The sequence below is a fragment of the Pygocentrus nattereri genome, chromosome 11, assembly GCF_015220715.1.
Source record: "Pygocentrus nattereri isolate fPygNat1 chromosome 11, fPygNat1.pri, whole genome shotgun sequence".
Taxonomy (NCBI): Eukaryota; Metazoa; Chordata; class Actinopteri; order Characiformes; family Serrasalmidae; genus Pygocentrus; species Pygocentrus nattereri.
The window spans coordinates 4,822,383-4,848,845 of record NC_051221.1 but is presented as its reverse complement, the minus strand read 5'-3'; the positions used below and the strand labels follow the sequence as shown (position 1 = coordinate 4,848,845).

The following is a 26,463-nucleotide window of genomic DNA, read 5'->3' as shown; positions in this document are numbered from 1 at the left end:
GCTTTCTTTACTCTATTGTTGATTTTCTGTTGAATAAACATGTTAAAATCCCTGTCACGTAATTTTGTTTTGGGGTAATAATATTAATAATAATGTTAATTGATCACATAAAATAATACAGCATCAGTCTTTAGGCTTCTTAATGGCTCATCCGATCTCTCTGCTTGTGTGTTTTATATCTTTAACTCGGGGAGGAAGAAGAATATCAAATCTAGCTTTGAGGGTAATTTATGTGAGAAGGTTTGATTCTAAATGTCACACATTCAGTTCCGCTCAGATGCTGCATTTTAGGTAGACTGTACATTTCAGTCTGCAGTGCAGCGCATGGCCGTCATTTTGGCATCCAAGCCCGATGTTTAAAAGACGTCCTGCAGATGAATAAACGCTCTAGTAAATAGTCGAGGAGAGTCTCAGAGGCGTCTCCGAGACGCAGGCGGGATTATGACGCAGCCAGAAAGGTCTGGAGCGCAGCAGCTGAAGGTCTTTCACGATCCACCAGAGACGCATCAGAGACGAACTGCCGATGAGCTCACGCGCTATTAAACACGTATTCCAGACGAACTGCGTTACATCCAGCAGGCGCTCTGAGATGTAGATGTGCTATCAGGGCTCGTTTTACATTTAACCCCATTTAAACTCAACCCGCGCAATTGAACGGAGCAGGAGAACTTAAGTTCTGTCCAGCGGGATGTTCTTTAGGAGAGTCAGGCCTGTTTCATTGGCCTGAGTTTGTGAGTCGGCTCCGTTCACATAAAAGAGCCTGAATCAAAGAGTCGACTCTTTCCCGAACGACACTCGTGCTGGAGTGTGGAGGAAGTTTTCCCGCCTTTCCTTTTGGAAGAATGGTTTATTTACCTCTTCCTCGAAGGTGCTGATGGAGGCCGAAGCTGACGATGGTCCATGCAGGTTCAGTTTTAGCGCTGCTGGGTTTGAGTTTTCTTCTGCCTGGCGTTGTTGGAGGTGAGTTTGTGTCTCTTCACTCTGTCGGAAGTTTGAGGATCTTAAAAGAGTCGGGCTGAATGTAAAGTAACCCGCAGATCAGCCGCTGTGTTTACATGCAAAGATTTTTGCCAATCCGACTGAAAACAATCGGATTACAGACTCAGATTGAGGTGTTTATTCTCACTCTGTTCAACAATGTTATCAAAATCTGCGTTTACGTGCCCACTACAAGTAATCTGATGCAAAATGATGCGCATGTAAGGGCTTTTAGAGAGGGGGCGTGTCCTTGTCCTTAAAAAGGAGATGGAGAGGGGGGGGTTCCGGGTTATGCCTCGAGTGCGAGTGGCGGCACGCGGTTGAGACGCTGAGATTGAGTGGGGTGGAAAACTGTGGAAGAGCTGGAATTGCTCGGTGTGAGAAAGCTGCATGTGCCCGATTACAGCAAGCGGACGTGTGTCCACCGTCACTGAGATCTGCGAGCTGACTGAGCCGCTGTTTTATCTATACGTGGTGTGAAATAGTTTATTAGCCCCGGTAACCCTTCTAGGCCTCCTGGTGTAGCTGTACAAGACAAGAGGTAGATATAGAGGGATTGTTTTATAGAGTGATTGGTTTTAGAAGTGTTGGAAATTAATAAACCTCTTATCTTTTTTTTTATCACATCTGTTCTCTGTGGTGATCTACAGGCCTATCAAAGGTGGTGGCAGCGGTTAAAACAAATAAAAGATAGCCTTTGAGAAAATATATTTATTACACGCATACGTAGAGCAGCGCTTAGAGTGAACGTTACCATGACAGCGAACATCACTGAGTCCAGTCAGAGTGAGATGAGCAGCAGTGAGCAGTGCTTGTGTTTTTAACTGCTTTAAACTGACGTCAGACTCTGAAAAAGTCCTTCACATGTCCTTATAAAGGAAGACGTCGTGCTCTGAGACTCATAAATTGGACGTCCGTCCCGTCGTCGTCTTTTAAAGCTCAAAGCATGAATTCCGTCTCCTCTGCAGACCAGTTTCTGCTCTGCCGAGCATGCGCAGAACGTTCTTACCACTTCCGATTGGAGTGTAATTGGACTCAGGCGTTTACACAGCCTTACTATTTAACGGATTATTTACAGGATTACCCACCTCGTTCAATCGGATAGAAATTGTAATCCGATTGGCCTCAATTGGGTTAGTCTATTCCAATTGAGGTGTTTACATGGACCTATTCTATTCTGATTGCGCTATTAGTCGGATTATTAATGGATTATCAGGCTGCATGTAAACGTGGCTATTGTGTCACAGTTTTTCTCTAGTGTTGATGAATATCAGTAAATCAGCACTGAGCTGTTAAACTGAATCAATAGCCATGTTTACATGCAGCCTGATAATCCGTTAATATTCCGACTAATAGCTCAATCGGAATAGAATACAAATAACTTTTCAACACAAAAAACTTCAAAATCTATGAAAGTGTGTTGATTTAAGCAGCTCGGTTTCTGAAAAGATTCACAAGCGGATCTCGCTGAGTTTGACCACTTCATACAGCTGTAGCTCCTTATTAATAAGACTATCTGACTCTCTCTCATGATCAGTAACCTGGCAGATTCCCCTGCTGTCCATATTACTTGATTTTGTCATATTACTTTATACAGGTCTATTTCCATTGTTGGATTTATGCAGTTCTACCCCATTTTCACATATAATAACACAGTTCTTCAGTTCTTGGTGGCATATATAGAACATTAGTGCATATAACTTTAAAAACTGATTATATTCAGAGATAATGGCACACTAATATTAACGTTTGTGTAAAATACAACTCCAAAAACAGCTTGAGTAGAATAACAGAAGTAGACATATTATAACACGATACTTCCAGACAGTTTCACACAATGTACATCACAATATATACATATTTTTACTGACGTTTATGAAGTTAGACAATACAAAAAAACAGAACTTGTAGTGCCACATATAAACTTTATAAATATTTTTATAGATCTGCAACTGTAGTGATTTTTGGTAGTTTGATTTTTTGATAGTTGGTCAGTGCTGATGACATCCACAGTATGCTCAGAAAAGCATATTGGGACATGTTTTATCACAGGAACAATAAAATACCATCATACTGCCTCCTACAGACCATATACATAAGCATTTCTAGCTCCGCCCTTGAAACCACAGACCTCAATTTACTAATATTTCTTAAGTGGAAAAAACAAGATCTAAATTAAAATAAGATGGAACACAGCCATTAGTCAATGAAGAATTAATAATAACTAGAACTGCAGGGCCAATACTTTCTAAAACTTTTTAAAATAAAGATGAAAGTATCACATCCAGAGAAGTAGTGGATGGCTTTAATTTCTTAATCACATCCAGCATATCCACTAAGCTGACAGGCTGGAAGGAATCCAAACCAGCAAAAGAAGGTGGGAGACGTTAAATGCACACGTCTCAGGCTTAATACTGGGCATAATGGCCATGACCTTATCCACAAAAAATGAAACAAACTTATTAGAATCATTGACAGAAAAGCATGGCAATGTTGCAGATGGTGGAGAAACAATATTACTAATAGTATTAAATAAAATCTTAGGATTTCTTTTAGAAGATAAAATTAAGTTGGCAAAGTAAGCAGACCTAGCTTGCTTTACTAAAGCATTAAAAGAAAAACAAAGATATTAAAGATACAGGCAATGAACTTTTAACCCAGTAGCTTTCCATAATCTCTCAGACCTACGACACTTCTGTCTTAGAGAACGAACCTCATCGGTCATCCATGGAGCTTTATTGCTGATAGCCCTAGACCTGACCTTGAACGGTGCCATTTTATCCAGTAACATAGAACAATTCTCATTAAAGACTGCATGTCGATGTTCTTGTCCACCTCACGTTAAGAGAGGCTTGAAAGGAAATCAGATCTTGATCAGGACACCTGTATTTTATATGCTTGAGATAAATGAAGATCCAGTTCAGGTGTCAATGGAATATAAAAAGACAAAAGAATGAAGTTTTATTGTAGACCTTGATCTAAATTAAGGTTTAATATCCAGTCTTTTTATTTCTCCACAGAAAAACACTCCCTGTTTTATCTCTGCACTGTCCAGTCCAGAAACTCTACAGACAGAATCTATGAGTTCAGTACAGTGACTCTGCTGGATGACAGGCAGATTGACTCCTACAGCAGTACAGACGGGGTCAGGACTCCTAAACAAGACTGGATGAAGGACATGAAGGAGAGTGAGTGGACAGCAGGCACTGATAATCTGAAGTACGATGGACACCAGTTAAACAAGATACTCGACATACAGATGAAGGACTTCAGACACGATGAGTCAGGTGAGAAAATGCACAGCCATTTATAAAACAGGGACATTCAGTCTACCTGAATTAACACAATAATAATCCCAAGCCCGGATAAATGGTGAGGGTTGCGTCAGGAAGGGCATCCGGCATAAAACTTGTGCCAAAACTATCATGCGGATGACAAATATGATTGCCATACCGGATCGGTCGAGGTCAACAACAACAGCCTCCTGTTGACCAGCAGGGTGCCGGTGGAAATTGGACTACTGTAGGTCGAAGACCATCAAAGAGGAGAGGAGAAAGGCGGGTTAGAAGGCAGCAAGAGAGAAGGAAAGGCAGGAGTGTGGAGGTTAGAGTAAGGACTCTGAACATAGGGACAATGACTGGTAAAGGCAGACAGCTTGCAGACATGATGGAGAGAAGGATATTCTGTGTGTCCAGGAGACCAGATGGAAAGGAAGCAAGGCCAGGAACATTGGAGGTGGATTCAAACTGTTCTATCATGGTGTAGAGAGGAAGAGAAATGGAGTAGGAGTAATACTAAAGGAGCAGCTTGGGAAAAGTGTTCTGGATGTAAAAAGAGTGTCAGACAGGATTGTGAGCCTGAAGTTGGAGGTTGATGGTGTAATTTTGAATGTGGTCAGTTCATATGCACCACAGGTTGGTTGTGAGTTAGAGGAGAAAGAGGAATTTTGGAGTAAGATGGATGAAGTGGTAGCTGGTGTCCCTAGAGAGGAGAGATTGGTGATTGGTGCAGACTTCAATGGACATGTTGGTGAAGGGAACAGAGGGGATGAAGAGGTGCTGGGTATGTATAGTGTGAAAGACAGAAATGCGGAAGGTCAGATGGTTGTAGATTTTGCAAAGAGAATGGAAATGGCTGTGGTGAACACGTATTTTCAGAAGAGGGAAGAACACAGGGTGACATACAAGAGTGGAGGGAGGTGCACACAGGTGGATTATATCCTTAGCAGGAGATGCCACCTAAAGGAGATTGGAGATTGGAAAGTGTAGCAAGGCAGCATAGGGTGGTTGTCTGTAGAATGAGATTAGAAACAAAGAAGAGGAAGAGAGTGAAGACAGAGCCAAGGATTAGATGGTGGAAGCTGAAGGAGGAGGATGGTTGCAGGCAGTTCAGGGAAAAATTGCAACAGGCCCTTGGGGGCAGTGAGGAGCTACCTGATGACTGGGAAACTACAGCTAAGGTGGTGAGAGAAACTGGCAAGAATGTGTTGGGTGTTTCGTCTGGTCAGAGGAAAGAAGACAAGGAAAGTTGGTGGTGGAATGAGGAAGTCCAGGAGAGTATTCAGAAGAAGAAGGCAGCTAAGAAAAAGTGGGATAACCAGAGAGATGAAGGAAGTAGGCAGGAGTACTGTGAGGCTAGTTGCATAGCGAAAAGAATGGTGGCAAATGCAAAGGCTCAGGCCTATGATGAGCTGTATGAGAGGCTGGACAGTAAAGAAGGAGTAAAGGACTTGTATCATTTGGCTAAACAGAGAGATAGAGCTGGAAAGGATGTACAGCAAGTTAGGCTGATAAATGATAGAGAGGGAAATGTACTAGTGAGTGAAACGAGAGTGTTGAGTAGATGGAAGGAGTACTTTGAAGAACTAATGAATGAGGAAAACGAGAGAGAGAAGAGGACAACGGGGGGAGAGATAGTGGATCAGGAAGTGCAGAGATTTAGTAAGGTGGAAGTGAGGGCAGCTTTAAAAAGGATGAAGAATGGAAAGGCAGTTGGTCCAGATGACATACCTGTGGAGGTATGGAGATGTTTTGGAGAGAAGGCAGTGGACTTTTTTAACCAGGTTGTTTAACAAAATCCTGGAGAGTGAGAGGATGCCTGATGAGTGGAGAAGCAGTGTACTGGTCCCCATTTTTAAGAACAAGGGTGATGTGCAGAGCTGCAGTAACTACAGAGGTATAAAGTTGATGAGCCACACCATGAAGGTATGGGAAAGAGTTGTTGAAGCAAGGCGAGAGGTCCAGATCAGTGAGCAGCAGTTTGGTTTCATGCACAGAAAGAGTACCACAGATGCAATTTTTGCGTTGAGAGTGCTGGTAGAGAAGTACAGAGAAGGTCAGAAGGAGCTACATTGTGTCTTTGTGGATCTAGAGAAGGCATATGATAGGGTGCCAAGACAGGAACTGTGGTACTGTATGAGGAAGTCAGGTGTAGCTGAAAAGTATGTTAGGGTGGTGCAGGACATGTATGAGGATAGTGAGACAGTGGCGAGGTGTGCAGTTGGAGTGACAAATGGTTTCAAGGTGAAGGTAGGGTTACATCAGGGATCAGCTTTGAGCCCTTTCTTGTTTGCAATGGTGTTGGACAGGTTGACAAATGAGGTCAGGCAGGAGGCTCCATGGACCATGATGTTTGCAGATGACATTGTAATCTGTGGTGAGAGTAGCAAGCAGGTGGAAGAGAATCTGGAGAGGTGCAGGTTTGCACTGGAGAGGAGAGGAATGAAGGTCAGTAGAGACAAGACGGAATACATGTGTGTGAATGAGAGGGAGGCAGGTGGAAAGGTGAAGATGCAAGGAGTAGAGGTCGTAAAGGTGGATGACTTCAAATATCTTGGGTCAACCATCCAGAGCAATGGACAGTGTAGAAAAGAGGTGAAGAAGAGGGAACAGGCAGGATGGAGTGGGTGGAGACGGGTATCAGGGCTGATGTGTGACAGAAGGATAGCAGCAAGAGTGAAAGGGAAGGTTTACAAGACAGTAGTGCGTCCTGCTATGATGTATGGTTTGGAGACTGTAGCTCTGTCTAAAAGACAGGAGGCTGAGCTGGAGGTGGCGGAGATGAAGATGCTGAGATTTTCGTTGGGAGTGACAAGGATTGACAAGATTAGAAATGAGCAGATCAGAGGGACAGTGCAGGTGGAGCAGTTTGGAGATAAAGCAAGAGAGGCCAGGTTGAGATGGTTTCGACATGTGTTGAGGAGGAATAGTGGATATATTGGTCAAAGAATGTTGGAGCTGGAGCTGCCGGGTAGAAGGAGAAGAGGTAGACCTCAGAGAAGGTTTATGGATGTAGTGAAGGTGGACATGGAGATGGTTGGTGTGAAAGTAGAGGAGGCAATGGATAGGGCAAGATGGAGGCAGATGATCCGCTGTGGCGACCCCTAAAGGGAGCAGCCAAAAGAAGAAGAAGATAGCTGCAAGAATTGATGAGCGGATTCAAGCACGTAAAAGCAGTACCAGCCCTTCGGCAGGTTTAGTTCACTCGGCCTAAAAAGGCCTCAAGCTGTTTGGATCTTATTCAAAGGCAGAGTAAATAGAACTGAAATGTTGTCAATTCATCAAAAGGCCTTCAGTTGCCATAAACAACGAGCAGAGGTCTTTACCCACATGATAAGTTCCCATTCATATGTACTGAGCTTCACTGGTTTGTAGAACATCCAGGAGGTTTTCAACATAGATGTCAGAACTACATGACTACTGGCAGCATTTCTCACATAGTACCACTTGCACAGTGGACTGGTTCAGTATTTAACCCATTGACTTGATGTAGGCCATAGTGAGGCCTAATGCAGTCACAAGGAGCCCTTTAGGTGTAGAACAGCTCAGTGAAACTGGGTCAGAATCAGTCAAAAGGCCTCAATATATCAGTATTGATCACGGACTAAAACCATAGACGTTCACCAGGTTTTGGTCAGAATGACCTTTTGACCTTTATATAATAAGCCTTTTTATAGTGAAATCTTTGAACAAATAAGGCAAAATACCAGACAAGCAGTAATATTTTTGACATGACATGCAATTAGAAAGTTGTTCAGATGAGTGAACAGAGTCATATGGCACCAATTGTTTGTTGATCAATCTTGTAATAACATTGTAATAGCAATTTAATTGATTTTGAAGTGTTTTTGAGTGCTGAAGTGCCCCCTAAAGGCCTATCTGGACAAAAAGTTGTATACACCCTTAAAGTCTCAGTGTGCAATGATGCTTAAAGTTTGGAGGTGATGTGGCCAATGGTCTTTGAATTACAGTAAATGAAGTTAGAAATGCTATGACCGCAGTAATTAGTTGACTGATCCACATGACCCTGAGACCCTGACCCTGAGTTCCGTTTCAGGGCAGAAAAAGAATAATAAGAAAAATCTTGACAAAAACAATAGGGTTCTACGCACTGTGTGCTTGAACCCTAATAATGATAATAATAACAAGTAATTATAGATTACTTTTCACACTGTTAATGTTTTGCAGCAATAGACAAGACAATGACAGATCAAGTTAAGCTGAGTTCATACATTAAAGAAAAATTTAAAAAGGTATCTGTTGTTCCGTTTTGCTAAAGGTGTTTGCAGAAGGTCATTATTAGCAGATCCCAGATCATATGCTGGAACATAAACAGGCATTCTGTGATCTAAGCGGTGCTTTAAGGTCGTTTAGAGCTTTAAAAACTAGTAGCAGAGCTTTAAAATCCATCCTGAATGATCCAGGCAGTGCAGCTCTTTTAAACTGGGACTGATCTGATCTCTGTTTAGTTTTTATTAGGATGCTGCTGAGTTCTGTACAAGCTGTAAAAGATGTACTGTTTTCTTAGGAAGTCCAGTATGAAGATCATTACAGTGATCAACTCTGACTGTAACAAACGCATGAAGAAGTTTCTCTGCTTCACTCTGAGAGAGAAATGCTGAACTTTAGTGATTTTCTAAGATGATAAAAGCAACTTTAGTGACTGTTTACATGCAGTTTAAATAGAGCTCAGAGTCTAAGATCACACCCAGGCTTCTACTGCAGGTTTGGTTTATGAAGCTAAAGAACCAAGTTTCTCAAAGTATTTTTCTCTGAGAGAAACCAACCATTTACAAACTCAGTGAAATGAATAAAATGAATAACGGGGGATTCTCAGAAGAAAATTGGAGGTTCTGGTCCAGCCGGGAAAACCACACACACTGTTAGCTCGCTCACCTAACAACACAGTTCCCACTATAAAGCTAGCCACCACAAAAAACATATTCTTTCAAAATACAAGTCCTTAGTACGGCCTAGAGAACCAAAAGGTGTTTTTCACGCACAGAGGAGGTGGAGGTTATGGGTAAACTTATCTCCGGTTTCCACCCAGCTCCGCTGCAAATATGGCTGGCATGGTACTGCGGCCCCTTTTCAGCCACGTTTTTCCATTCGGTGTAACGTAGATGTCCAATGGGTTGAAATGAGTGCAGTGCACATACGTGCTGTTTACTCAGCATTCAGATTACTCTGAATATTGGCTTGTTGCTCCTTTTCATTGCAATTAACCATTTCTTTCTGAGCTCATAATCAGATGGAAATGAATGAAAACTCAAAAAGAGAAATGATTTCCAAACCGGAAATGTTGACCCTGGAAACTATTATTCATTTTTTTGTAACACAGTAGAACATGATATGCTTCACAGGCCTGGATCATTAAGTTATGGGTTATATCTGGCTGCCTTTTTTGAGTGAGTCAGTGATTTTGTTTTTTTTTTTGTTTTTTTTTTTTAAATGATCTCATAGCAAGTCAAGCCTATTCAGCGCCACACTGGTAGCATATTAGCCAGTGTCCTGATTGAAGCAAAACAGTATCAGAATTACTTTATTTATTATAAAGCACGCATCCATTCTTTACAGGAAAAACATTAACCCCAGTGAAGACAACATGCGCTCTATTTTCAAAAGTATTCACTCCCCAATCCAAATCATTGAACTCGGGTGTTCCAATCACTTTCATGGCCACAGGTGTATAAAGCCGAGCCCCTAGGCCTGCAGACTGCTTCTACAGACATTAGTGAAAGAATGGGTCGCTCTCAGGAGCTCAGAGAATTCCAGCGTGGTACCGTGATTGGATGCCACCTGTGCAACAAGTCCAGTCGTGAAATTTCCTCACTACTAAATATTCCACAGTCAACTGTCAGCGGGATTATAACAAAGTGGAAGTGATTGGGAACGACAGCAGCTCAGCCACGAAGTCGTCGGCCACGTAAAATGACAGCGGATGCTGAGGGGCATAGTGCGCAGAGGTCACCAACTTTCTGGAAACTTTTATGGACTGGGTTTTCCATTATTATTACTCCATGTGTGTATAAACCATTTGTGGAAATAAAAAATAAAAGGTAAATCAGAGGAAAACTATGTGACAGAGACACAATGCTGATGCTTTCTTTGTTCACTGTCTAGGAGCTTATAGGCATGTGCTGTAACACACAGATAACCAGCGTCTGGCTTTGCTCACATGAATCATTCTTTATATTTCAGATGGTCACACTCTGCAGTGGAGAATCGGCTGTGAGGGTGAAAAACATTCAGACGGCTCAGTGTCAGTGTTAAACTGCATTAATGAATACGGCTACGACGGACAGAGTTTAATCTCCTATAACTGGACCTCGAGGAAATGGTCAGCGCCAGTCAGTCAGGATGGGGTAACAGAGGAGTGGAACGCTGGATATGGTCAGAACCCTGTTCGGAGATGTGAAGAGTGTGAGCACTGGCTGAAGATTTATTTACAGTACAACACCACTGAAACCAAACAGAGTGAGTATTCAGAATCTTGCCTTAATCAGATTAATAATTTATTTATTATTACTATTAGCTGATTAATAGTGGTAATAGAAGTTGATTATGGGGGTATTTAGCAAAAAACAGGTTGGTTAACATGGTACTGAAGGGCAATTCCACTGATCTTTCTCAATTTCTCCATGTATAGATGTAAACAGAGTGATTTGGTGTGAAATGGTTCATGTCTTTACAGTGGTGGTGATGGGAACCAGGGGTCACCATGGCTACAACACAGATATAGACATTTTATTTACTATCCAAACCACCAGATAACCTACACGAGTCTTCTGAATATATATAGAATGTTGATGATAGAAATTATTGGACAATTGGAAATAATAGGTTTTTTTGGGAACTATCTTGCCCCTTACCACCATGCATGTATCCCTCCACAAGGCAGCTTTTAAAAGAAGCATTAAAGTCTTCAGACGTCTCTGAACAATTCTGACGTTTCTCTCCAAGTTTCTCTAGAACGGAGCGTCCCACACCAAACCACTCTGAACGACTCCGTTTACATCCTCACCGTTTAATTATGCAGAATCTCTCTGTATCTCTATAATTTAACTGTAAAAGCAGCAAATTATGCAGTTATGACACAGAAATTCACAATATTATCACCAGAACTTGAATACATGGGAGAACAGTGCACACATTTCTGTGTCAGAACATCTCACTTATTCTGAGGAAATGTTTCATTGTGCTTTTGTTTTCTCTTCAGGTGAAGTGGATGTTTATGTGTTTGTGAAGAAATCTGTAACTGACCTGAAGAAGCTGACCCTGACCTGCCTGGCCACGGGCTTCTACCCCAAAGAAGTGGAGATTAAAGTGAGGAAGGTCACGACTTCACTGCCTGAACATCTACTAAGTTCTTCAGGAGTCAGACCCAATGATGATGGAACCTACCAGCTGAAGAAGAGTGTGGAGATAAATGAGGACAAACCAGCAGATTATGACTGTTATGTGACTCACAGCTCCATCAGCACACCAGTGATTAAACAGTGGGGTGAGTATATCTGTTTGTTGATATTTGTAGCTGATTGAAAGCCAGTTTGAGGAGATTCTAGTCTCCTGAAGTTACTGCACTTAAAGGTGTTATGTAATTGTGAGGTTTTATGTAATGGTTGATGCATCAGGAAGGGCATCCGGCGTAAAACTTGTGCCAAAACTATCATGCGGATCACGAATATGATTGCCATACTGGATCGGTCGAGGCCCGGGTTAACAACGACCGCCTCCGGTGCTGTTGACCAGCAGGGTGCCGGTGGAAATTGGACTACTGTAGGTCAAAGACCATAAAAGAGGAGAGGAGGAAGGCGGGTTAGACGGCAGCAAGAGAGAAGGAAAGGCAGGAGTGTGGAGGTTAGAGTAGGGACACTGAACATAGGGACAATGGTAAAGGCAGACAGCTTGCAGACATGATGGAGAGAAGGAAGGTAGATATTCTGTGTGTCCAGGAGACCAGATGGAAAGGAAGCAAGGCCAGGAACATTGGAGGTGGATTCAAACTGTTCTATCATGGTGTAGAGAGGAAGAGAAATGGAGTAGGAATAATCCTAAAGGAACAGCTTGTGAAAAGTGTTCTGGATGTAAAGAGAGTGTCAGACAGGATCATGAGCCTGAAGTTGGAGGTTGATGGTGTGATTTTGAATGTGGTCAGTTCATATGCACCACAGGTTGGTTGTCAGTTAGAGGAGAAAGAGGAATTTTGGAGTAAGATGAATTGGTAGATGGTGTCCCTAGAGAGGATAGATTGTTGATTTGTGCAGACTTCAATGGACATGTTGGTGAAGGGAACAGAGGGGATGAAGAGGTGCTGGGTATGTATGGTGTGAAAGACAGAAATGCGGAAGATCAGATGATTGTAGATTCTGCAAAGAGAATGGAAATGGCTGTGGTGAACACATTAACATATTTTCAGAAGAGGGAAAAACACAGGGTGACATACAAGAGTGGAGGGAGTTGGGAAGGGATGTACAGCAGGTTAGGCTGATAAAGGATAGAGAGGGAAATGTACTAGTGAGTGAACAGAGAGTGCTGAGAAGATGGAAGGAGTACTTTGAAGAACTAATGAATGAGGAAAACGAGAGAGAGGAGGACAACGGGGGGAGAGATAGTGGATCAGGAAGTGCAGACATTAGAGCGCCAGACATTAGTGGCAACCTTAGATTAGCTGATAAGAGATATTCGAGGATAGTCATTCATGTAGGGGCCAATGATATCCGTCTGCGGCAGTCTGAGATAACTAAGGCTAATATTAGAGAGGTGATTAAACAGGCCCAGGCGATGTCCGATGCTGTAATCTGCTCTGGCCCCATCCCAATGCGGCGCAGCGCCGAAGCCTACAGCAGGCTTACGGCGTTATACTGCTGGATGTCCAAGTGGTGTTCCGAAAATCAAGTGGGCTTTATAGATAATTGGTTACGTTTTGAGGGCAAGCCTGGTCTTATAGGTAGGGATGGTGTCCACCCCACGCGGGAGGGTGCTGCCTTACTTTCGTGCAGCATAGCTCATAGTCTTTTAGTTAGTGGGCAGAGTAGTGTAAACCGCTGCTGACAGTCCAGAGCTGGGACCAGGCCGCAGACAGACAGGCTAAACCGTCTGTGATCTGCCTTGAGGTGTCACCTAAGATCAACTTTATAGAGACTGTGTCTTTGCCCCAAATTAAAACTAAATTTAATCATAGAAAAACTCAATCAGTCCGTTTAAATAACCTAATCAACATATATCCATGTTCTTGTGACGGAGCTGCCCTCCGCCACAATGTACATGTGTAAAAACTTTCTAGGTAATGGGGACATTTCATACTCAGAGACACAAGCTGTTTTTAAATAGCATTTATTGATTGAGTGGTTATGCTGGGGAACAAGAGCAAACCTGCAGAAAAAAAGAAACAAAACTTAATGGTGAATATGAAGGTTTTATTACTTGTTAATTTTGATTGATTTAGCAATCTGATGTGTGACAGAAGGATAGCAGCAAGAGTGAAAGGGAAGGTTTACAAGACAGTAGTGCGTCCTGCTATGATGTATGGTTTGGAGACTGTGGCTCTGTCTAAAAGACAGGAGGCTGAGCTGGAGGTGGCAGAGATGAAGATGCTGAGATTTTCGTTGGGAGTGACAAGGATGGACAAGATTAGAAATGAGCAGATCAGAGGGACAGTGAAGGTGGAGCAGTTTGGAGATAAAGCCAGAGAGGCCAGGTTGAGATGGTTTGGACATGTGTTGAGGAGGAATAGTGGATATATTGGGCAAAGAATGTTGGAGATGGAGCTGCCGGGTAGAAGGAGAAGAGGTAGACCTCAGAGAAAGTTTATGAATGTAGTGAAGGTGGACATGGAGATGGTTGGTGTGAAACTAGAGGAGGCAATCGATAGGGCAAGATGGAGGCAGATGGTCCCCTGTGGCGACCCCTAAAGGGAGCAGCCGAAAGAAGAAGACACTCTGCATGTATCCCTCCGCCATGAATGGATATTATATAGATAGATGGTAAGATAGTTCACTTTATTATCCCAGAGGAAAATTCTTCTTATTAATCATGTTTTACACCAAGATCTTCTCAAAACGAAAATCATGCTGTAGCTTGTAAAGGCATTAAACTCTTCAGACGTCTGGTTCCGATCACCACACTGATTTTCAGACTTTGGGACACATTTACTTCAAAACAGGGGATCTAACTGCTCACCATGTGGCAATGAGGAACAGGGATGCAGCCTCACATCATGCTCTAAAATACAGGGGTGTGGCTAAAATAAGGCCCCGCCCAAAACATTGTTTATTTGAAAATTAAACTCTTGATAAATTTAAATCTTCTAACTTCACTCTTTCAGTAGTCGGGGTTTGAGCCAGGCACCTCCCAGTAGAAAGAACCCTATAAATGATGATTTTGTATGTATTTAGTTTATAATCGTCTCTAATGTCTTGGGTTCAAATAGATCATAAGTTTGAACTAATTCTGTAGAATGGTCCTGGAATTACTTCCCCAAAGCCCCAGTTCAGTTGTACTTTAGTATCAATTTCAGTCAAATTTGAAACTCAAATTTGTAAGGCAAGATTTTGAAAAACGTTTGCTGCTGTGAGAATTTTATTCTGTTCTAAAGAGTGTAAACTGAGCTGGAGTTGTTTCAGCAGTTTTCAGCACTTCTTATGTGCTATAGCTGCACTCTGTACTGTCTATACTATACTTCCTTAGAACCTCTTAGAACCTCTGACCAAAATATTACACACAGGCTCTACAGGGCCCTCAGGTGGAGGATACAGTTCAGACATTTCATAATTCTAAAATATGATCAGAGAAAGAGGCTCATTTGTTCATGTTATTTTTTTCCACTTTCATGTCTTCAGTTTTTTAAACTGGACTCAGTTCTACTTATGATCTGTTTCAACAGGAGACAAATATCAATAATAAATCAACACTTTAAATAAAGTAGGTCGTACAGTAGGGCGTGCAGTAGGTCCTGCATTAGGTCCTGCATTAGGTTGTGCAGTAGTTCCTGCAGTAGGTCGTGCAGTAGGTCCTACAGTAGGTGCTACAGTGGGGTTAGGGTTACTTGTAGTTCATACAGTAGGCTGTAAAATAGGTTGTGTTGTAGTTCATACAGTAGGTCGGGCAGTAGGTTGTGTAGTGGTTCATACAGTAGGTCGTTCAGTAGGTTGTCTCGTAGTTCATACAGTAGGTTGGGCAGTAGGTTGGGTAGTAGTTCATACAGTAGGTCGTGCAGTAGGTTGTGTAATACTTCATACAGTATGCTGTACTGTAGGTTGTGCAGTAAGTTGTGTAGTAGTTTATACAGTAGGTCGTGCAGTAGGTTGTCTCGTGGTTCATACAGTAGGTTGTGCAGTAGGTTGTGTAGTAGTTCATACAGTAGGCCATGCAGTAGGTTGCGTAGTGGTTCTCACGGTAGGTTGTGCAGTAGGTTGTGTAGTAGTTCATACAGTAGGACGTGCAGTAGGTTGTGTAGTAGTTCATACAGTAGGTTGTGTAGTAGTTCATACAGTAGACCATGCAGTAGGTCGTGTCGTAGTTCATACAGTAGGTGGTGCAGTAGGTTGTGTAGTACTTCATACAGTAGGCTGTGTAGTAGGTTGTGTAGTAGTTCATACAGTAGGTCATGCAGTAGGAAGTGTAGCAGTTCATACAGTAGATTGTGCAGTAGGTTGTGTCGTAGTTCATACAGTAGACCGTGCAGTAGGTTGTGTAGTACTTCATACAGTAGGCTGTGTAGTAGGTTGTGTAGTAGTTCATACAGTAGGTCATGCAGTAGGAAGTGTAGCAGTTCATACAGTAGATTGTGCAGTAGGTTGTGTCGTAGTTCATACAGTAGGTCATGCAGTAGGAAGTGTAGCAGTTCATACAGTAGGTGGTGCAGTAGGTTGTGTCGTAGTTCATACAGTAGGTCGTGCAGTAGCTTGTGTAGTGGTTCATACAGTAGATTGTACAGTAGGTTGTATAGTAGTACAGACAGTAGGCCATGTAGTAATTTGTGTACACGTTCATACAGTAGGCCGTTCAGTAGGTTGTGTAGTGGTTCATACAGTAAGTTGTGCAGTGGGTTCTGTAGTACTTCATACAGTAGGCTGTGAAATAGGTTGTGTAGTAGGTCATACAGTAGGTCGTGTCGTAGTTCATACAGTAGGTTGTGCAGTAGGTTGTGTAGTAGTTCATACAGTAGGCCGTGTAGTAGGTTGTGTAGTAGTTCATACAGTAGGTGGTGCAGTAGGTTGTGTGGTAGTTCATACAGTAGGGGGTGCAGTAGGTTGTGTCGTAGGTTTTGTGCAGTAGGTGGTGCAGTAGGTCGTGCATCAGGTTGTGTAGTAGATCATACAGTAGGTGGTGCAGTAGGTCGTGCATCAGGTTGTGTAGTAGTTCATACAGTAGGCCATGTAGTAGTTTGTGAACTACAATAGGTTGTCTAGTAGGTTGCATAGTAGTACATACAGTAGGCCATGTAGTTTTTCATACATTAGATTATGCAGTAGGTTGTGTAGTAGTTCATACAGTAAGTTGTGCAGTAGGTTTTGTAGTAGTTCATACAGTAGGTCATGCAGTAGGTTGTGTAATAGGCTGTGTCGTAGTTCAGACAGTAGATTGTGCAGTAGGTTGTGTAGTAGTTCATACAGTAGGTCGTGCAGTAGCTTGTGTAGTGGTTCATACAGTAGGCCGTTCAGTAGGTTGTGTAGTGATTCATCCAGTAGGTCATACAGTAGGTTGTGTAGTGGTTCATACAGTAGGCCGTTCAGTAGGTTGTGTAGTGGTTCATACAGTAGGCCGTTCAGTAGGTTGTGTAGTGGTTCATACAGTAGGTTGTGTAGTAGGTTGTGTAGTACTTTATCGTCAGGGTGTGACCAAAAGCAAAGGAGCACAACAAGGAGTCAATTTGAATATTTATTACCCCTTATGGGGACACAAGGTTCTGGCCAGGCAAAAACCTCCTTCTTTTTTCCAAGACAGGGCAACATGGCCACTTTTAACAACATGGGTAAAACCATAAACAATCCACAGGGTACCTTCTCCACCAACAGTCACTAACAGATTACATTTCGCTTGATAACGCCGTTTCCCATTTCACAGCACATTCCCAACACAAAATAATATTTCAATATTAGGAATAAAAACAGTAATGTTACACATTATTCACATAGCTCTCTGAGTACTTCTGGTTTAACCCCTAGAAAGGTTCCAGATAGTCTAGTCCACATTTCCCAGAATTCCAAGCATGTCTATAAAGACATGCTCTGTAAGCCCGCACTCCCTTTTAAGCACCACCCACTGACCCACGCTGCAGCCATGGTTCCTGGGGAACAAACAAAGAAGGCGGTAAAACACATTTGGTGAGCTCAATAAAGTGTTAAAATGGTTCCAACCCATGGTCTGACTCTTCTTGCTAGTGTGCACTCCTAGCATAGAAAAGTATACATTTTAACGATGTTAAATTAGCAACCATTAGCACAAGATATGAGCAGTGTTAGAAATGTTCCAAAGAATCAGAGAGCTATATACATAGTATAAATAACAGTGTATTTCTATACTTATGTGGAGCACCTTAAGCTACATTTAAAAACTGCCTTAAACTACATGAAATCCCCAGCACACTCCAATACCCAACACATACAACCCATGTTGATGTTACATGTGGGGACCTTAGTGGGCCATCACATTTATACAGTAGGCTGTGAAGTATGTTGTGTCGTAGTTCATACAGTAGGTTGCGTAGTAGTTCCTACAGTAGGTTGTGCAGTACGTTGTATAGTGGTTCACACAGTAGGCCGTGCAGTAGGTTGTTTAGTTCAAACAGTAGGTCATGCAGTAGGTTGCGTAGTAGTTCCTACAGTAGGTTGTGCAGTACGTTGTATAGTGGTTCACACAGTAGGCCGTGCAGTATGTTGTTTAGTTCATACAGTAGGTCATGCAGTAGGCGGTGTCGTAGTTCATACAGTCGGCTGTAAAATAGATTGTGTAGTAGTTCATACAATAGGTCATGCAGTAAGTTGTGTAGTAGTTCATACAGTAAGTTGTCTAATAGGTTGTGTAGTAGTTCATACACTAGTTTGTCCAGTAGGTTGTGTAGTAGTTTATACAATAGTTTGTAAAAATAGGTTTTGTGCAGTAGGTTGTGTAGTGGTTCATACAGTAGGCCGTTCAGTAGGTTGTGTAGTAGTTCATACAGTAGGCCAAGTTGTAGTTTGTGTACAAGTTCATACAGTAGGTCGTGCAGTACCTTGTGTTGTAGTGCATGCAGTAGGTTGTGTAGTATTTCATACAGTAGGTCATGCAGTAGGTTGTGTCGTAGTTCATACAGTAGGTCATGCAGTAGGTTGTTTAGTAGTTCATACAGTAGGTCGTGCAGTAGGTTGTGTAGTGGTTCATGCAGTAGTTCATGCAGTAGGTTGTGTAGTAGTTCATACAGTAGGTCGTGCAGTAGTTTGTTTAGTGGTTCATACAGTAGGTCATGCAGCAGGTTGTGTAGTAGTTCATACAGTAGGTCGTGCAGTAGTTTGTTTAGTGGTTCATACAGTAGGTTGTGCAGTAGGTTGTGTATTAGTACAGACAGTAGGCCATGTTGTAGTTTGTGTACAGGTTCATACAGTAGGTCATGCAGTAGGTTGTGTAGTAGTTCATGCAGTAGGTCGTGCAGTAGTTTGTGTAGTGGTTCACACAGTAGGTCGTGCAGTAGGTTGTGTAGTAGTTCAAACAGTAGGTTGTCTAATTGGTTGTATTGTAGTACAGACAGTAGGCCATGTAGTACTTTGTGTACAAGTTCATACAGTAGGTCATGCAGTAGGTTGTGTAATATTTCATGCAGTAGGCCATGTTGTAGTTTGTGTACAAGTTCCTACAGTAGTTCATACAGTAGGTTGTATAGTAGTTCATTCAGTAGGTCGTGCAGTAGTTTGTGTAGTGGTTCACACAGTAGGTCGTGCAGTAGGTTGTGTAGTAGTTCATACAGTAGGTCGTGCAGTAGTTTGTTTAGTGGTTCATACAGTAGGTCGTGCAGTAGGTTGTGTAGTAGTACAGACAGTAGGCCATGTTGTAGTTTGTGTACAGGTTCATACAGTAGGTCATGCAGTAGGTTGTATAGTAGTACAGACAGTAGGCCATGTTGTAGTTTGTGTACAAGTTCATACAGTAGGTCATGCAGTAGGTTGTGTAGTAGTTCATGTCGTAGGTTTTGTAGTGGTTCATACAGTAGATTGTGCAGTAGGTTGTGTAGTAGTTCATACAGAGGTCATGTAGTAGGTTGTTTAATAGGCTGTGTCGTAGTTCAGACAGTAGGTTGTGTATTACATTGGTTCATAGTTCATACAGTAGGTTGTGCAGTAGGTTGTGTAGTAGTTCATGCAGTAGATCGTGCAGTAGTTTGTGTAGTGGTTCACACAGTAGGTCGTGCAGTAGGTTGTGTAGTAGTTCAAACAGTAGGTTGTCTAATAGGTTGTATTGTAGTACAGACAGTAGGCCATGTAGTACTTTGTGTACAAGTTCCTACAGTAGTTCATACAGTAGGTTGTAAAGTAGTTCATACAGTAGGTCGTGCAGTAGTTTGTGTAGTGGTTCACACAGTAGGTCGTGCAGTAGGTTGTGTAGTAGTTCAAACAGTAGGTTGTCTAATTGGTTGTATTGTAGTACAGACAGTAGGCCATGTAGTACTTTGTGTACAAGTTCATACAGGAGGTCATGCGGTAGGTTGTGTAATGGGCTGTGTCGTAGTTCAAACAGTAGGTTGTGCATTAGGTTGTGTCGTAGTTCATACAGTAGGTTGTGTAGTACTTCATACAGTAGGTTGTCTAGTAGGTTGTGTAGTAGTACAGACAGTAGACCATGTAGTAGTTTGTGTACAAGTTCAGTAGGTTGTGTAGTAGTTCATACAGTAGGTTGTCTAGGAGGTTGTGTAGTAGTTTATACAGTAGGTCGGGCAGTAGGTTGTGTAGTGGTTCATACAGTAGTTCGTGCAGTAGGTTGTGTAGTAGTTCATACAGTAGGCAATGTAGTAGTTCGTGTACAAGTTCATAGAGTAGGTTGTGCAGTAGGTTGTGTAGTTTCAATCAAATGGTGGTTTTTTGTTTTTTGGTCTGCAGATGGAAAATGCAGTAACTGCCAGAGCGTAGTGATTGGAGGATTGGTTGGAGTGACTATAGGAGTGTCGGGGGCTCTGCTGGCTGTGATGATCTATTTTCATATGAAGAAGAGGAAGATTAGAGGTGAGTAAAGACTGTATCAGTACAGATTCTGTTTAAAGAAGGAACATTAACAGTGCTGTAAATACTCCAACATGTACTCTGCCCACAGAGCATCTTCAGAGCTTTACTAGATCAGTGCTGTCACTGATGTTTCCTGCTGTGAAATAGATTTAGCTTGTTGGGCCCGTCCACGCTGCCCTCTACTCCCTCATATTGTTACCACTCCGGCTTCCTCTTATACAGTGCTGGCCAAAAGTATTGACACCCCTGCAATTCTGTCAGATAATACTGAATTTCTTCCAGAAAATGATTGCAATCACAAATGCTTTGGTATTAATATCTTCATTTATTTTGCTTGCAATGAAAAAACACAAAAGAGAATGAAAAAAAAGTCAAATCAATTATTATTTTACACAAAACTCCAAAAATGGGCCGGACAAAAGTATTGGCAACCTCAGCCTAATACTTGGTAGCACAACCTTTAGACAAAATAACTGCGAACAACCGCTCCCGGTAACCATCAATAAGTTTCTTACAATGCCCTACTGGAATTTTAGACCATTCTTCTTTGGCAAACTGCTCCAGGTCCCTGAGATTTGAAGGGTGCCTTCTCCAAACTGCCATTTTGAGATCTCTCCACAGGTGTTCTATGGGATTCAGGTCTGGACTCATTGCTGGCCACTTTAGAAGTCTCCAGTGCTTTCTATCAAACCATTTTCTAGTGCTTTTTGAAGTGTGTTTTGGGTCATTGTCCTGCTGGAAGACCCATGACCTCTGAGGGAGACCCAGCTCACACTGGGCCCTACTTTATGCTGCAAAATTTGTTGGTAGTCTTCAGACTTCATAATGCCATGCACACGGTCAAGCAGTCCAGTGCCAGAGGCAGCAAAGCAACCCCAAAACATCAGGGAACCTCCGCCGTGTTTGACTGTAGGGGTGTTCTTTTCTTTGAAGGCTCTATGTTGATGCCTTTTCCCAAAAAGCTCTACTTTTGTCTCATCTGACCAGAGAACATTCTTCTAAAACGTTTTTGGCTTTCTCAGGTAAGTTTTGGCAAACTCCAGCCTGGCTTTTTTATGTCTCTGGGTCAGAAGTGGGGTCTTCCTGGGTATCCTACCATAGAGTCCCTTTTCATTCAGACGCCGACGGATAGTACGGGTTGACACTGTTGTACCCTCGGACTGCAGGGCAGCTTGAACTTGTTTGGATGTTAGTCGAGGTTCTTTATCCACCATCCGCACAATCTTTCGTTGAAATCTCTCGTCAATTTTTCTTTCCGGTCCACATCTAGGGAGGTTAGCCACAGTGCCATTGGCTTTAAACTTCTTGATGACACTGCGCACGGTAGACACAGGAACATTCAGGTCTTTGGAGACTTGTAGCCTTGAGATTGCCCATGCTTCCTCACAATTTTGCTTCTCAAGTCCTCAGACAGTTCTTTGGTCTTCTTTCTTTTCTCCATGCTCAATGTGGTACACACAAGGACACAGGACAGAGGTTGAGTCAGCTTTAATCCATTTTAACTGGCTGCAAGTGTGATTTAGTTATTGCCACCACCTGTTATGTGCCACAGGTAAGTAACAGGTGCTGTTAATTACACAAATTAGAGAAGCATCACATGATTTTTCAAAGGGTGCCAATACTTTTGTCCACCCCCTTTTTTATGTTTGGTGTGGAATTATATCCAATTTGACTTTTTGACAATTCTTTTTGTGGTTTTCCATTGAAGACAAATTAAATTAACATTTTAATATCAAAGCATTTGTGATTGCAATCATTTTCTGGGAGAAATTGAGCATTATCTGACAGAATTGCAGGGGTGTCAATACTTTTGGCCAGCACTGTATTTGTTGTTAGCCTCCCAGATCGCTGAGTTCAGCACACGCTGTGGTACAGACCAGTTTAAATTCCCCTGTGTGTCTGATTCCTGTAGAGAAATATAACCTTAAACAGCTCGGCTGTAAAGGCAGACGGCTGAGTTCAGCACACGCTGTGGTACAGACCAGTTTAAATTCACCTGTGTGTCTGATTCCTGTAGAGAAATATAACCTTAAACAGCTCGGCTGTAAAGACAGATGGCTGAGTTCAGCACACGCTGTGGTACAGACCAGTTTAAATTCCCCTGTGTGTCTGATTCCTGTAGAGAAATATAACCTTAAACAGCTCGGCTGTAAAGGCAGACGGCTGAGTTCAGCACACGCTGTGGTACAGACCAGTTTAAATTCCCCTGTGTGTCTGATTCCTGTAGAGAAATATAACCTTAAACAGCTCGGCTGTGAAGACAGACGGCTGAGTTCAGCACACGCTGTGGTACAGACCAGTTTAAATTCACCTGTGTGTCTGATTCCTGTAGAGAAATATAACCTTAAACAGCTCGGCTGTAAAGACAGACGGCTGAGTTCAGCACACGCTGTGGTACAGACCAGTTTAAATTCCCCTGTGTGTCTGATTCCTGTAGAGAAATATAACCTTAAACAGCTCGGCTGTAAAGACAGACGGCTGAGTTCAGCACACGCTGTGGTACAGACCAGTTTAAATTCACCTGTGTGTCTGATTCCTGTAGAGAAATATAACCTTAAACAGCTCGGCTGTAAAGACAGATGGCTGAGTTCAGCACACGCTGTGGTACAGACCAGTTTAAATTCCCCTGTGTGTCTGATTCCTGTAGAGAAATATAACCTTAAACAGCTCGGCTGTAAAGACAGACGGCTGAGTTCAGCACACGCTGTGGTACAGATCAGTTTAAATTCCCCTGTGTGTCTGATTCCTGTAGAGAAATATAACCTTAAACAGCTCGGCTGTAAAGACAGACGGCTGAGTTCAGCACACGCTGTGGTACAGACCAGTTTAAATTCCCCTGTGTGTCTGATTCCTGTAGAGAAATATAACCTTAAACAGCTCGGCTGTAAAGACAGACGGCTGAGTTCAGCACACGCTGTGGTCCAGACCAGTTTAAATTCCCCTGTGTGTCTGATTCCTGTAGAGAAATATAACCTTAAACAGCTCGGCTGTAAAGACAGACGGCTGAGTTCAGCACACGCTGTGGTACAGATCAGTTTAAATTCCCCTGTGTGTCTGATTCCTGTAGAGAAATATAACCTTAAACAGCTCGGCTGTAAAGACAGACGGCTGAGTTCAGCACACGCTGTGGTCCAGACCAGTTTAAATTCCCCTGTGTGTCTGATTCCTGTAGAGAAATATAACCTTAAACAGCTCGGCTGTAAAGACAGACGGCTGAGTTCAGCACACGCTGTGGTACAGACCAGTTTAAATTCCCCTGTGTGTCTGATTCCTGTAGAGAAATATAACCTTAAACAGCTCGGCTGTAAAGACAGACGGCTGAGTTCAGCACACGCTGTGGTACAGATCAGTTTACATTCACCTGTGTGTCTGATTCCTGTAGAGAAATATAACCTTAAACAGCTCGGCTGTAAAGACAGACGGCTGAGTTCAGCACACGCTGTGGTACAGACCAGTTTAAATTCCCCTGTGTGTCTGATTCCTGTAGAGAAATATAACCTTAAACAGCTCGGCTGTAAAGACAGACGGCTGAGTTCAGCACACGCTGTGGTACAGATCAGTTTACATTCACCTGTGTGTCTGATTCCTGTAGAGAAATATAACCTTAAACAGCTCGGCTGTAAAGGCAGACGGCTGAGTTCAGCACACGCTGTGGTACAGACCAGTTTAAATTCCCCTGTGTGTCTGATTCCTGTAGAGAAATATAACCTTAAACAGCTCGGCTGTAAAGACAGACGGCTGAGTTCAGCACACGCTGTGGTACAGACCAGTTTAAATTCCCCTGTGTGTCTGATTCCTGTAGAGAAATATAACCTTAAACAGCTCGGCTGTAAAGACAGACGGCTGAGTTCAGCACACGCTGTGGTACAGACCAGTTTAAATTCCCCTGTGTGTCTGATTCCTGTAGAGAAATATAACCTTAAACAGCTCGGCTGTAAAGACAGACGGCTGAGTTCAGCACACGCTGTGGTACAGACCAGTTTAAATTCACCTGTGTGTCTGATTCCTGTAGAGAAATATAACCTTAAACAGCTCGGCTGTAAAGACAGACGGCTGAGTTCAGCACACGCTGTGGTACAGACCAGTTTAAATTCACCTGTGTGTCTGATTCCTGTAGAGAAATATAACCTTAAACAGCTCACTGAGCACCAAACACAACCTCACGTTTCATTATAGGCAAATTATAAAAAGCATCTCTGCAGGATTATTAATGTTCACACTGGCAACCTGTAACTCTGTTACACAGTGACAGAGCAGGTGTTTCCAGCTTCAGCTTCTCTGAACAATTCAGACCAAACAGATCAGAGCAGCAAATAATGGATTTTAATAACCATTAAAATCATTTTTACGAATGTGTGAATTTCCAAAAATGCTGTGGATGAATTTGGGGGAATATGGACGGATCTTATTGCTGATTAGTCCTGCCGTAGGCTAGAAATGGAAATGTACATGTATGACTTGGTGTATGAGGCCTTGCTCTTGCAGAGATTATCATTTTAAATGTAGCACAAATTAATGGTGTCTAACTGTAAAATACACAGACTGCAATGAAAATGTGGTCACACCTGAAGAACATGCAGCACTATCTGGACGTCATCTCCAAGAGTGAGAGCAGCGTGGACCTGGTTTAGATCTGAAATGAAGCTAACAGAGATAAACAGATCAGTTATGATGTAGAGCTTCACTGTTTATTGGTGTCACACTGACATTGTTTTGCTTTCAGGTGGATGGACAGACAGTGGACACACAGACACTAACTGTAAAGAAGATGTGGACCATGGGCTGGTCTCTCTCAACCTGCTGAACAATAAAATACCAAGATAAGTTTTACACTGAGGATCAAACTCTCCAAAAGGCCCTAATTTTGCTTGTTGAGTCTCGCTGGAAACTGAAACTGTTTAGTACGATTAGCAGTGAAGCTGCTGATTCTTAAAAAAAGAAACTGCAGCTGAAGGGATGAAGCTTCAGCAGTGACTTCAAACACAGTGGAGGATATTCTTCTGGAGATAGGTAGAGAACTTGGTGGATCAGTCTGCGTCCTTAATGCAGATACAGAGGCTAATGCTGCGTTTGAGTGCTCATAAGAAGGCTGTGTCTCCAAAGGGTTAACGTTAACTAGTAAATACAACTAAATTCCAATTTGGCGATCGTTCGTACGTTTTAGATTCGCTCCATACACAGAAAAAGAAAGCAGGGTGGTCTGGAGAAACAGTTTTACCTTCACCTTACTGTGTTAAAAACCATGCAGATCTAATAGGAGAACCTCTGGAGTCGTATTACAGACACTTCTTACACCTGAAATCTGAAAACATCCTAACTAGACTAAACCTCCTAAACCCTGTCCTAACTTTAGGATGAAGGCCTAAGTGCAGTGTTTTACTGGCTTTGTCAGCCGTTTGAGCACAATTTACACGGTTTAAACGGCGCTCAGACGCAGCATGAACTCGGCCTCAGGACGCTGCTGTTCCATCAGGAACTTTCTGTGGTTCTTTCTCCACAGAGATGATCCACAAATAGGACATAGAAGCTTCATCTGTGGCTTCAGCAACTGCAAAATTAATAAGATATGATGACCACAAAGGACCCCTCTGTACTGCCTTCAGTGGTTTTGTGGAGTTAATAATGCAAATAATAGTAAATAGAGTTAAATTAAACTTTTAAAGAAGATTACTGCTCATTTTCACTCCTGATATGAGTTTATTACTCATATTACTCATGGTTTGCTGATCTTACTGATACATTTTCTTCTTCTGAAATCACTCTTTCCCTACTGAAATCACTCTTTTCCTACAGAAATCACTCTTTCTTCTGAAATCACTTTCTCCTCTGAAATTGCTTTTTCTTCTGAAGCAAAAACACACAGACACACACACACACACACACATTCTCTAAGTCACTTCTCCTTCTGGGTCGTGGGGGGTGCTGGAGCCTATCCCAGCTGTGATCAGGTGGAAGGCAGGATGCACCCTGAACAGACTGCCAGTCCATCGCAGGACATGAAGCAAAAATCTATC

At 42.5% G+C, this 26,463-nt stretch overlaps 1 protein-coding gene across 1 annotated transcript; it reads left to right on the top strand.

Annotated features, from left to right (window-relative positions):
- The first annotated feature begins 882 nt into the window (after window positions 1–882).
- LOC108415486 (class I histocompatibility antigen, Gogo-B*0103 alpha chain-like) lies at window positions 883–25,273 on the top strand. The gene is made up of 6 exons (XM_017688523.2): window positions 883–960; window positions 3,999–4,265; window positions 10,458–10,733; window positions 11,476–11,760; window positions 20,327–20,449; window positions 25,173–25,273. The coding sequence occupies exons 1-6, from the start codon at window positions 894–896 to the stop codon at window positions 25,271–25,273; spliced, it is 1,119 nt and encodes a 372-aa protein (XP_017544012.1). The 5' UTR covers window positions 883–893.
- The last annotated feature ends 1,190 nt before the right edge of the window (window positions 25,274–26,463 follow it).

Coding starts and splice junctions, on each gene's coding strand:
- LOC108415486 (XM_017688523.2), top strand. CDS start 894: ATGGTCCATGCAGGTTCAGTTTTAGCGCTGCTGGGTTTGAGTTTTCTT. Junction 961..3,998: donor TCTGCCTGGCGTTGTTGGAG/GTGAGTTTGTGT, acceptor ATTTCTCCACAG/AAAAACACTCCCTGTTTTAT. Junction 10,734..11,475: donor CACCACTGAAACCAAACAGA/GTGAGTATTCAG, acceptor TTTTCTCTTCAG/GTGAAGTGGATGTTTATGTG.